Genomic DNA, 13713 nt, shown 5'->3' with positions numbered 1-13713 from the left:
GTGTACATTTTTATATATGCACAGAAAATATTTACATGCATATACACTCGCGTGTATTTATTTATAAGAAAATGATGAAAGCAATAAAAATAAGAGTAGATTAGAAACAGTGGTCAGAGAAAGGCTCCCTGAGAAATTTGTATTTGACAGAGAGGAGAATAAAGTGAAAGATCATGTCTTGCAAATACACTTTGGTGAAGTTAATTTTTAGGATCACTGGCTGTGCAGAGAATAGTGAAGAAAAGCAGGAATACCATTTAGAAGGCTTTGCAAAGGAATAATTATAGTTTTTAATAGCTATCATGAAGTACAATTAATACATAATAAAGTATATTCATAAGTTTTGTCATATATATACACCCTAAGACCATCAGCACAGTCAAGATATTGAAAATATCCATCAGCCCCCCAAATTCCTTGGATCCTTTTGTAATGCCTTCCTCTCACCCCTTTTCACCTCACCCATCTGCAGGCAAACTAGATCTGCTTTCTGTCACTGTAGATTACTTTGCTTTTTCTAGTTTTTTATGTGAATGAAATCATATTCCATGTTCTTTTTTTTTTCACCCCTGGCTTTTTCACTCTGTACAATTATTTTGATACTCAACCATGTTATTGTAAGCATAAAAAAAAAATCATACCTTTGGCTAGTATTCCATCATGTGGCTATACCACAGTTTCTTTATCCATTTACCTGTTGATGGACAATTGGATTATTTGCAGTTTGGGGCTGTTACAGATAAAGCTGTTATGAATATTCATGTACTGGTCTGTATGGACATGTGTTTCGTCTGTCTTGGATAAATACCTAGGAGGGGAATGGCATGGTCATATGATTTGTGGATGTTTAACTTTTTAAAAGACTGCCAAGTTGTTTTCCAGAGAATGTATTTTAATTTACATTCCCACCAGCAATATAGGAGAGCTCCGAGCCCTTTCTTATTCTTTGCTGAGAATTTTTATCACAAATGGATGTTGGATTTTGTCAAATGCTTTTCCTGTATCTATTGAGATGATGATAAGTTTTTTATTTTTTAGTCTGTTAATGGAGTAGATTACATTGATTGATTTTTATAATGTTAAAACAATCTTACATTCCTTCAGTAAAACACCACTTGATCATGCAGTCTTATCCTTATATATTGTTTGATTGATTTGCTAAAATACTTTTAATAATTTTACATCTACATTTATGTAGGGTATTGGTCTTATTTTTCTATTTTGTAATGTCTTTGTCTAGTTTTGACATCAGCTAATGCTAGCCCCATAGAATTACATGAAAAGTATTCTCTTTTCTTCAGTTTTCTGGAAGAGTTTATGTAGAATTCATGTAATTTTTTACCTGAAAAGTTTGGTGGAAGTCACTAGTTTTCTTATGCAATGTCTAATCTGCCAATAATTCCATCCATTGTATTTTCTATCCGAGATTTTTGTTTTTATCACAAGAAGTTCTAGATTTTTGTAGCTGACAAGATATACCAATGTAGGATTAGATGTAGGATATGAGAGACAGTGAGGCATAAAGGATGACTCTTAGGTTCATATCCTGAAAAACTGGATGAATGACAATGCTTTGTCTTGCTTTGTGGAGTAACATCAAGTGAGGGGATTCAGTAATCCCCTTTTGTCCCTGTTAGATATCATGAAGATAGATTTATAAATCTTGAGATAAGAAGAGTAGTCAGGAGTAGATATAAAAATGTGGAGTAACAAGCACATAGATGATATTTAAGCCCTATAACAGCACAGGACCCATACTGTAGGGATTTATAACATTTTCAAGTTCATTTTTTTAAAAAACAATAACAATAGAAAAGAGTATGAAGGCTTTTGTTGCTTAGCTAGAATAAGAATATAAACTATAAAGTGGTCTTTGACCAGGGAACATGCATCCAATTTATTTTTATTTACTTATTTTTTTGATGGTTACAAGTATTTAAAAAAAACTCAATTTACAAAGATAAAATTTTTGCAAATGGAATTATAGTTTCCATAAACACCTTTAAAAGTCAAGGGTAGGCTTTTCTCAAGAAACACCAGAATTTTTCAAGGGCATTTTTGCCTTAAGAGCAATAATTTCATTTTTACCTAAGTCAGAATCTTTGAAATTGTTTATATCAGAAAAGGATGATGTATCTGTACTTCAACTTTGATGCCATCAAGATGGGAATGATTTTTAAAGAGTTCTTAGGAGTTTTCAGATGTTTATAAATTTATCTTTTTAAGTAAATTGACAGATAATTTTGTGGATAGGAAATACCGGAAAACAGCATAGATGCCTGGGCCATCAGTGTGAGCATACTTAACATGACTGGTGGCTGAAGCAAAATTAGGCATGCACAGTTACCTGTTACTTTCCAGCTACATCACATGTGCGTCTGTAGACACATGACCAAGATCACATGTGAGCCAGTGGTGTATCTAATAACTGCTGTCGTTTCAAAGTGTCATTTCAAGTATAAACTAAATTTCAAGGTATCTGCAACAATTGCAATGTGATATGAAAAATCTGTGATTTCTTTTGATGATAAAGTCAAAGTACTACTAATACTACTGAAATTTGATGCCTGTATTTCTAATTGAATGAAATTCTAACTTTTTAGTAGAGGTTACTGAGAATTGAAATGCATATGTTTTCCTTCCCACTTTCAAAGATCTCCTGGATTCTGTCTATGACTCACTTGGAAATGAGGAAGTAGAAACAGAATAAATCTAAACTGTTCTTTCAAAGAGACTTGCTAGAGGAAGAACAGATTTTAGCATTAGGAGGATGTATTGCAGGATAGATTTGCACTTTTTTCTTGCTGCTGTTGGACTGCCAGTATGGGGGTCTGAACCCATAAAATATACATGGTAAGATTAGTTTTTACTAGGAATTGTAGGAAGTTTTTTTTTTTTTTTTTTAATAGAGGTTTGCAGGTAAGTAGATGGTGTTACAAAACCGTACCAAACTAGCCAGCCCTAGGCAGAATAGATAATACTAGGGTACTTCAAAAAGTTCATGGAAAGATTTGTAGGATCTTTTAGTTCTATTTTTCCATGAGCTTTTTGAAGTACCCTCCTAGCATGAACAAAGTCCTTAAGTGGGGAAAGGGAATGTGATCCAATGCATAAATAGATTGGTTGGCATTAGATCAGAGAGGAGGTATAGGAGGGAAAGTAGACTGTGCATGTGCAAGTGCACACAGGTGTGTGTTAGTATTATAAACACACACACATTCATACAGCTAAGTTGATAGCTTTGGCAGTGAGATGACAAGCAAATTCCCTTCTGATCTCATTTCCCTGATAAGAGAAACGGTATTGACAGATTAAGAGAACATTTGAGATTTGGGAGGTCCTCGTTTACATTGAATTAAAGGCAGACTGCTTGACTCATGTTGCTGTTCCTTGGTTTGGATAGTGTACTCAAAAGAGCAAGCTTGTTTGAAATTCTCTTTGGCTTCTTAGTCATTTAAATGTCATTGATTTTTGCATTTTGCCTTTTTTTCTTACCTTATTTTTCAAATTTAAATTTACCTTAGGAGTAATAGTATTTACCCCACTGGAATCTTAAAACTTTGTAACTTATGAAGACTTGATTAGAAATGGTCTTTGATTTTTGGGGGGTTGTATTGAGTAGCCCTTTTAATGCTAAAGGGTATCTGCTATCTTTTTTCTTTGAGAAAGTAGGGATGCTTTGCTGCAGTGTCTGAAGTCTGCATTGAGGACAGTATCTTTTTGCCATAATTCTGAGAACCTGATTCTAGAGGGTAGTAATTTGCCTTGTCTTTTATCTAAGTAGATAACCTGTTTCTTTTCTAAGATTGGTTGAGACTGATTTCAGTAACATTTTAAATATTCAGCTAACATAATTACATTTTTTTAATCCAAATTTTGTTTGCTTTTAGATTAAATTCTTACTGTATAATTAATTGTTTCATGTTTTACATATCCTTAGTTTTTCCTAAATAACTTTCTGATCTCTGTAACAAATGGTATGGATTTATCTGATGTGGAAAAAAAAAATCAGCTTTATAAAAGCAAAGACTACCTACTGTATATTTTTATATACACTTGATAATACAGTGATTTTCAGTCCTGCTCTATCAAAATTGCATTTGAGACTTTTTAAAAACACGTTTTTGCAGATCCCATTTCTGAAGATTCAGTTTTGGAGAGGGCTGGGTGGGGCTAAGATGTCTGAATTTTTAAGTACTACACAGGTATCCTCATTTGCAGCCAGGACTGTGAATGGCTAGCCCAAGCATTTTTCTGTTTGACACCTTCTTGGCTCCATGAGACTCAGCAATATATCTAAAAAGAAAAATCAACTTTCTTACCCCCAATTTTGTCTCCCAATTCTCTAACCAAACCTGTACTGCATCTGCCAGTTTTTGTGCAGTGCACACAATCACCAACTTGATATATAATATAGCGAGACCTTAGGACTGTTACTCTCCTCCTAGGGGAATTCCCAAGATATATATGCTTGGCCCCTATGTGTCCTGGGAGTTGCAGGCAGAGAAGTATTCCACAATTGCAAAATCATCGATGTCACAGGCAAGTAGTAATCATAATTTGAAACCTTGTCATGTCTGTTAGAAATTTATGTTGAGTAAAAATTGTCTAATTTAAGATCATCTCCCTTCCTTCTATCTTTATTCCAAACTTTTGAAATATTTGTTGGCATATGTATCTTTTTAAAAAAACTGGTGTGCAATGAGTTCTCATATCTTTCTTTTATAAACTGAATTTTTTTTTCTACCCCTGAATAAATTTGCTGGAAATTTTATTTTTCACATCAAAAATGATATATAAGTTCCTGACATTGTGATATTAGCACAAGCTCTTATACAGTTTTAAATAAATTATATAGGAAGTTATTATTTAAGAGAGACAGCCCACTGCATCTTAAGTAATACTGTTATACTGTTATTCCATTTTATTCACTCCAACCACATTTATAAAAATTTTTAAAAACTAAATTACAGTGTTTTTTCACAGTCTCTTTGCCCCTGTCCCACAATGGTACATATCCAGGAATCATGATGATCCTTTTCTCTTGTAAAGTTAAGGCATACATTTTGAGTGAATTCCAAAGCTATAGGATTATGGATATAGAAGCAAGCCTTAGCATAGCATAGTAGAATATCGGGAAGAGAGGTGATGTACTTATTCTATCTCTCTTCTCTTATGTCTTAACCCTTCAAAGATCCATTCATGTAGTTTTTATGATTTCCTGTGTATTTTCTGTCCTTACAATGCTTTAAGTAATTTTGCAGTGTATCATGGGTCATAAGTTCTAACAAGTTGTGTTAGGAGAACTTTAAGGAGGAAGCAGGACCTGTTGCCTACATTTGCATTTTTGGCTTAGTATATTTGTTTCTAGAAACTTGTCTTCTCAGTAGTTTACATTGAATACTGTTTAGCATATTTGCCAAGTGATTTTTTTTTTAATTTTAGATGATATTGGTGCCCACATGAATGTAGGAAGAACTTATAAAAATTTAAATAGAACCAAAGAAGCTGAAGAATCTTACATGATGGCTAAATCACTGATGCCTCAAGTAAGTTGTTTTATCTATTGTGTCATGTGTACTAGATGTCCTTACTGAACAGAATTATCTAGATGGAAAATCCTCATCTTTTCTTCAATTTATTGATATAAAAGTAAGGTCCAATGAATTATCTATTCCTACAAGTTTTATAAAGAATTACATTTACTTTTCTAGCTCACTTGATTTTTAAGAAATTATTTTTATATTCCATTTGTAAAAACTGAATTCGTAAAGTATAAATTTTAGCTATTTTTGATTATAAGTTATTGGTGAGTTAAAGAGCTTTAAATGAAGAGGATTTTATTTATGTACATAAGGCACTAAATTCAACATTATTCCTATCAAAAAAATAAAAGGGATAAAATCAGTAGATACATCTTTGTTGCTCTATTGTGTCCATCAGTTGTTGTAGTGACCCAAGTACAAGTTTTATTGGATATAACAATACAGTATCCAAGTTGAAAGATTTGATCCTGCCATTGACCAGTTATGTGTCATCAGAAAAGATAGTTTGACTGGGCTGCACTTTTCTCACTTGTAGTAGTATTGATAATATTAGCAGTATTAGTAACAATTGGGTAGTTTAATAAATTTTTAAAAAACAAAGTTGGACCATATGATATCCTAAAGATTATTTCAGTCCTAAAATGCTATAGTTAAATTATTTGTTATAGGTTTTTATCAGATACAATTTACTGTGTTCTCTGAAAATTTAGATCCATATATGTTATATGTAGTAACCTTTACTTACCATAACTAATCAGTTAATTAGAGCATTTTATTTCTCGTAACTAGACAAGTGAGTTTTTAGTGTCATTCTGAAATAGTATTGACTATCTTATTGTCACACCAGAAAATATTTTGCTAACAACATGAAAGTTGACATAGTATAAAAAGTACACTGGACTGAGTCAGGAGATCTGGGTTCTATTCTTATTCTGATGTAAACTAAGAGACCTTGATGTCTAAAAGTTCTGATTTATCTGACTTTATAAAAAGATAGATATAAATAACAAGTTAACAATAGTCCATCAAGTTGGCATAAATGAAAAAAATGTCTTTCAGTGCCACAAAATATTATTTTATTTACATTTTGTGAATATTACGGATGCTTTCTTTCACATTTTTATAATTTATTGTAATACAGTAGTAAAACTGTCAGCATAATCTTATGTTCTGTATTATTTTTTAAAAGCAGTAAGAATACTTATTTTTTATTTTTATTTGGTTCTGAAATATCAAATTATGAGAATGCCCTTTCTTCTAAACAGATTATTCCTGGTAAAAAATATGCAGCCAGAATTGCCCCTAACCATCTAAATGTTTATATCAATCTGGCCAACCTGATCCGAGCAAATGAGTCCAGACTGGAAGAAGCAGATCAGCTGTACCGACAAGCCATAAGCATGAGGCCCGACTTCAAGCAGGCTTACATTAGCAGGTATCATAGTTTAGAGCTATGAGCTACCATTATAGTAGATTGAAACTGCATCAGCATGTACATTTTGACTTAATTAGCATGCTTTTCTTTTAGTAATCTTACTGGACAACCAAGTGCATAGAAGGGGCATAGCTTATTTTAGACTGAGAATCAACTATAAGTGATGTTAAATTGACAACTTAGGTTTTACATGAAAGAAAGAGTAGAAGAAGCTCCTTCTTAGTTTCATTTTCTTCGCATCACTGAAATTATTTTTTTCCTATTTAAAACACCTAAAACTTACATTTTATAATAGTTACTTTTCATATCCAACTCTCAGAAGCTTTCTTAAATGAATTTTGAGATTTAAATGGTTATTGATGTATCTGTCACAAAACCTCTGGGTTGTCAGTGGTTTTTCTGGCATCACATGTTAAAATTTGAAATGCTTTTTTCATGTAAGTGTTATTGTTTGTATTATACTTGAAGAAAAATGTATGTTAAGCTTTGTTTTATAGCCTGGCCCAGAAACTTAATCACAGTTTATAGCATAGTTTCTATGGGCAAGTGCACTCAAAACTTAAGATTTTGAGATTAAAATCTGTTCTTACATTGGGGATTATCTTACTAGTTCAGCTCTATCCAGTATTTGTTGAAATTCACTAAGTTTAGCAGGTTGTATCTATATATAAAAACTGTCATGTTAATTCATAAAAAATTAATAATCTCTGCATTAAGAAAAATTACATTTTGGACAAATATTCATTCTAGAAATTGCTTTAATGAGGATATTAATAGTTCGTTTTATTTCATTCCTATGCTGATACTATAGGAAAGAATAGTATCATAACAAGAGTAACTCTCATTAGATCGCTTGAACGTATTTTGTACTTATGTCAAAATATTTTTTAAGCAAAATGACTTCTTTTAAGTTCTCTAACAGAAAATAAAATCATATTGGAAAGATTATGCGGTGGTTTTCAAACTGATCTTTGATTCTGGATGTATTTCTCAAAACTGTCTGCAGGTGACACTAGTACCCTCTAACCCTACCTGATCAGCTTTATAATTTTTAATTTTTTTTTTTATGGTCATTTTATAATACATTGAAGAAGACTAAATCAATACAAGAAGGAGTTACAAATTTCAAATGCTCTGCTTTTTTTGCACAGTGAGACTTCTATCATAGATTAGAATTTCCCTGTCACTACTGTAATATTTTTCTGCTTCAGATGCTGTTACTTCATCACCTAACAAATTCGTTGTTCTCCCATTCTGATTAGCAGTCATTTTTCTGATGCAGTCCATCTTTTTGAGATATATTCAAAGAATATGCAAGGGATCTTCAAAAAGTTCATAGGGGGATTCATATTATCTTTTAATTCTATTTTTCTGTGAACTTTTTGAAGTACCCCTAGTATTTCTCTGTCCTCCTTTCTGGGATACCGTTCCACATCTTACCCTCTAAAGTCAGGCTGCTTTTTCTTCTTTAATAATATTTGAATATATATAAAGCAAAATTTGCTGAAAGAAAGAGTTCAGATTTGAGAACAGTTTTAAAGAGTTATTTTTGAAAGAACTTGTAAGAGCCTAAGTTAAAAGGAAAAAAAGAAAGCTATATGTGCAAAGGCTTAAAACTCACCAAAAATGCTATCTACAAAGTGACATAGTAATGTTGTAAGTAAAGCTGTGTTTGATTTTTCCACAGAGGAGAATTGCTCTTAAAAATGAATAAACCTCTCAAAGCAAAGGAAGCATATCTTAAAGCACTAGAGCTGGACAGAAATAATGCAGATCTTTGGTACAACTTGGCAATTGTACACATTGAACTTAAAGAACCAAATGAAGCCCTAAAAAACTTTAATCATGCTTTAGAACTCAATCCAAAGCATAAGCTAGCATTATTCAATTCTGCTATATTAATGCAAGAATCAGGTATGTTTTCTCAGAATATTTCTACATTTAAACAATTATAGTTTAGAATATAGAAAACCTTAACTTAAACTTTATTTCCCATAGCAAACATTTTATGGATGAATAGTTTATAACAAAACTGTGTATAAATATAGAAAGAATATTTAAAATATTTGAAGTAAACTCTGTTCAAGTAACATGCACTAACATTTATGAAAATACTAATTGTTAATTCTTCTGGTATGTATTTTTCAGGAAAATAGCATTTTATTTTTCTTTGATTTACACGATCTAATAGTTATCAATCACAATAAATCTTGATTTTTGATTCATATTTTATGTAGGAATTTTAGTTCTCTCAGGGCAGTGTATATGGTATATAGTCTTTTAAATTTTTATGTTGGAAAAGTCTATTTACAATTTTTAGTTTTTCTTAGATACATTTCTTAAAATTCTTGCAAAAAAAATGGAAGAATCATAAAATCATTGTATTATAGAGCTAAAAAAGACCTTTCATTTAATTTTGCCAGTCTTCTACTTAGTAGATTAGAGTGAGGACCAAATAGATCTTATGATTAACCCTCCATCATATGGCCACTTTCATAGCTAGTCCAAGATAAGAACTGAAGCCTACTGATTTATTTTCAAATTGTCTTTATCACCCTGTCAAATAAAAGAATAGAGGGAGATCTTTATGCCTGATATTCAAAAAAGTAAAAATTTGGAGAAAAGCTAATATTTTTGTAAGGTTATCTAACATTGATAATCATGAAAGATGCTTATTATCCAACACAAGATTGTACTGTAAGGTTTGTGGCTGTAGAATATGAAAAAAAAAAATTTTATTTGTAATAGAAATTACCTCAAATATTTATTTCCGTAATCCTAATTTTATTGCTTTATATTTAATGGTATAATTTTGTCATTGAAACTTTCTAAAACTTTGAGGTAACATACAAAAACATCTAATTTAGTAATTCTGAAAAAAAAATTTTATTCAGTAATAGTTACTATTTGCTGAGCATTTTTACATCTATCTTATGAAATTCTTAGAAAATTCAGTAAGTTAACCTGGAGAAGTTAAGTAACTTGTTCAGTGTTTAATGTAAACAAAATTGAGATTAAATACTTGTCTTTGTTGGCAAATCCCATGCCTCTTCCTCTTAATTTTCTGTTCTTCCTCTGCTACTTCCAATAAGATCCTAAACTATAAGAAGGTATTTCTCTCCTTTTGGTTTCTAAAGCATTCTTATTGCTTTATAAGAAGAAATGAGCTATTATTTCAGTGTTTCAAACACATTGTCTTTCCTGTGAAGACTTTGTGGTTTTTGCTTTCTGCTTTTTTACTAGGTACAGAAATTAGTTGTTTTGATGCTGTCTTTCTGTGATGTAATGAAATACTTGAAAATGGCTTTGTTCCTCAGACTCAATTCATTTACTAACAGTATAATTTTTTTCTTTTAAAAAAACTGTTCTTTAGGTGAGGCTAAACTCAGACCTGAAGCTAGAAAAAGACTTTTAAGCTATGTAAATGAAGAGCCACAAGATGCTAATGGCTATTTCAATTTGGGAATGCTTGCCATGGATGATAGAAAGGATGCTGAAGCAGAGATTTGGATGAAGAAAGCCATAAAATTACAAGCGGACTTTAGAAGTGCTTTGTTTAATCTGGCTCTCCTGTATTCTCAGACTGCAAAGGAATTAAAGGCTTTGCCAATTTTGGAAGAGTTACTTAGATACTACCCTGATCATATCAAGGGTCTCATTTTAAAAGGAGACATTCTGATGAATCAAAAGAAAGATATACTTGGAGCAAAAAAATGTTTTGAAAAGATTTTGGAGATGGATCCAACTAATGTGCAAGGAAAACACAATCTTTGTGTTGTTTATTTTGAAGAGAAGGACTTATTAAAAGCTGAAAGATGCCTGGTTGAAACATTGGCATTAGCACCACATGAGGAATATATTCAGCGCCATTTGAGTATAGTCAGGGATAAAATTTCCTCATCTAGTTTTGTAGAACAGCCAATATTCCCAGCTGATAAGACTTCAAAAGTAGAAGAAGGAGACAAAATTCCAACTGAAAATGTAAAAGAAATCAGAAGTGAATCCAGACCAGCAAAGATAATAAAAACAAGTGATGATAAAACTTCATCTAAGTCCAGCAAACAATTAGGAAAAAATACAGAAAAAGAGACCTCCCACAAGACAACAAAAGATATCAAAGAAATTGAGAAGAAAAGAGTTGCTGCTTTAAAAAGACTAGAAGAGATTGAACGTATTTTAAATGGTGAATAGCATTATTCTTTATCATGTGACAATGGTATCGAAGAACTTCAATTTATATCATGTGATTGCTTGTTCTGGGAGCTTTGAAAAATATCAAGGATACATATAATCTATCGTGAGGTGCCTCTACGTAGGATCCAAATAAGGTTTTCATTAAAGACCTGTCTTACCCCAGGTGTATTATATAAGATACGGTAAAAATTTTCAGAGTTTTGGTGAATATAACAGAAATATTCAATTACAGGTGAAAAATTTACAATTTTTATTATGGAAGAAAAGTTTTTTCTGGCACAATAATCTTTGCTACTTTTAATCAGTTAAAAATAATTTGAAGCTTGAATGATAACCCCTTGAGAACAAATGCAACATCTGGTTTATTCTGTGAATTCCCATTTATTAGCCTACTTCATTTTTCTTGTACCTCTTAAAACCTGGCTATGGATTGAAAACATTTACTGAACACGTTCTTTTTTCTTCAGTAATTCTGTTTAACCAAGGAACTTTGCACTACAAAAGAATGCTGGTTTTCTTTATGTTGAGTTTTTGGTTTGATTTTTAGAAGGAATTCTGGATGAAATATTTTTAAATAAGTCATATAACATGTTAGCTAAGGAAGTATTTTCATAATTGCGTTCTCGTCCTTAACTTCATTCTAAAATGCAATTTTTAGGCAGGTAAAGTTTTACACACACATAAACATACACACACACACACATTTCTTATGGTGCTCATATATACTGTATTTTTTTTAAAACATTTAGAGTATTACAACATGAACCACATAGTGATGATATATTCTTTGACTTATACTCCCCAAACTATTCATGTTTCTTAGGGTCATAGTCATGTTGAGAAGTCCCAATAACCCTAACTTTAAACTTTTGAGTTATAGTAAATTTCTCTTTCATTTTAGTATTAGCTCTCTGGTCTTATTTGAGTTTTAACTTTCTGTTTCCAAAGTCACACCTTTATCATGCTAGATATGTTAAGTCACTAAATTCAGTTCTGTTTAACTGAAGGCAAAACAGTGTGACATAGTTTATTTTTAAAACACTAAATTGTTAATATCTTGTTATGGTGTATATTTTTATTAAATATTTATTTTGACTACTGAGCTTTCATAAAAATTTAAGGCTGTTTTAATTCTATCAAGTATGGGAAACATATTGCTGTTGCATTTACTATATGTGCATACATTATGGTTTATCCAAAATTGCATCAATTTTGGCTCCCTGTTCAGCTATAGAAGATAACTAGCATAATACAGGACTAATAAATTTGTTAGTTGATTTTGGCAAATCTGAATATAAAATACATGTTAGGTTAAAAAGTAGATACGAATGACACATTCATTTAAATAATTATTTTCTTGAATTAAACTACATTTCAAATGAGTTTTATAATACCTAATAAAGTTGGTTTTAATTTAAAATGTTAAAGCTCAAGCTATCATCTAGGGATAGTAGTTAATTTCTAATTATGTCATTATTTCAAAAACTATGTATTTTTTAGTTCCTTTGAGGTAACTGATTTCTAATTATATGTTTCAAAAATCATATTCCTGTAATTTTTAAAAGAAATATTTTATAAATAGGTCACAAGAAACGTGGTATGTGTTAAAGACCTACTCTTACTAGGTTCCCTGAGGATCTGTCATAGATTTTTTCTTTAAGGCAATTTAAAGCAAGCACTGATACCAGTGGGAATTAATTCCTGATCTAGGAAATTCTGTTAAGCATCAAAGCAATATCTAATTTCAGTTCTTATTTTATGTCTTTGCGACTCCAGATATAAGGTGGAGAATACCTCATATACTATGACTTGAAAAATGAAATCTATATTATTCTTATGTTCTCTCCATGTATCTTGAGGAAAAGTCTCTGAGTGTGATCTCTTATGCTATATTATAAAGTGGAGGATAGTTCAGGGAAGCAGAAGGAAATCTTTTTGTGACAGGAGACCATAATAAAAGTTTGAGTAATATTTTGATAAAGTTATATAACTATTCAAATGATAAAAGGTATATATTAGTATTATCCAATGATTTTTATAGAAAAGAGAATTATCTTCCTTTTTAGCACTTGGAACAGTGCCTAGCATATAGTAAGTGCTCATATATTTGAATTTTAAATAGTTTAAAGCAAATTCACCAAGTAATAATAATTATTCTGTATCAATGGTTCTCAACCCTTACTTCATGTTAGATCATGTGGAGTGCTTTTAATATGGACCCCACCCTATAACAAATATTAATTGCTGGCAGGTGGAGCCGTGCTTCTGTTTTTGTAAAAGCTCTCTAAAGCTCTCTGAGAGATTCTGATATGTAATGAAGGTTAAGGACTCTCTGCTCTAAATTAGTTCAGGAAAATGTTTTTCTCTCTCCTGTGTTAACTTTTTTAAGTTAGTAATACAAGTCAGAGTTCCACTAAGGAATGTGTTCTTCTGATAACTAGTATTTATTTTTTGAAATTTAAGATCTTAAGTTCCATCAAACTTGCTTATCTGTATGATTATTTCTTTTATAATAGAAATCCTATTCAAACTGTTCAA

The 13713-nt window shown here is 31.3% G+C and overlaps 1 protein-coding gene across 4 annotated transcripts in view; it reads left to right on the top strand.

Annotated features, from left to right (window-relative positions):
* The window catches only part of TMTC3 (transmembrane O-mannosyltransferase targeting cadherins 3), a 69071-nt gene extending 56830 nt beyond the window's left edge, over window positions 1-12241 (top strand). For all 4 annotated transcript variants that reach the window (XM_063074949.1, XM_063074948.1, XM_063074950.1 and 1 more), the window contains 4 exons: window positions 5446-5549; window positions 6812-6981; window positions 8669-8895; window positions 10355-12241. In XM_063074949.1, coding sequence (XP_062931019.1) covers window positions 5446-5549; window positions 6812-6981; window positions 8669-8895; window positions 10355-11172 — 1319 coding nt within the window. In that variant the 3' untranslated portion in view covers window positions 11173-12241. The remainder of the gene's footprint in view (window positions 1-5445; window positions 5550-6811; window positions 6982-8668; window positions 8896-10354) is intronic.
* The last annotated feature ends 1472 nt before the right edge of the window (window positions 12242-13713 follow it).

This window comes from Cynocephalus volans, chromosome 12, assembly GCF_027409185.1.
Source record: "Cynocephalus volans isolate mCynVol1 chromosome 12, mCynVol1.pri, whole genome shotgun sequence".
Taxonomy (NCBI): domain Eukaryota; kingdom Metazoa; phylum Chordata; class Mammalia; order Dermoptera; family Cynocephalidae; genus Cynocephalus; species Cynocephalus volans.
The sequence above is the reverse complement of the archived record's forward strand: the minus strand, read 5'-3'. Positions and strand labels throughout refer to the sequence as shown.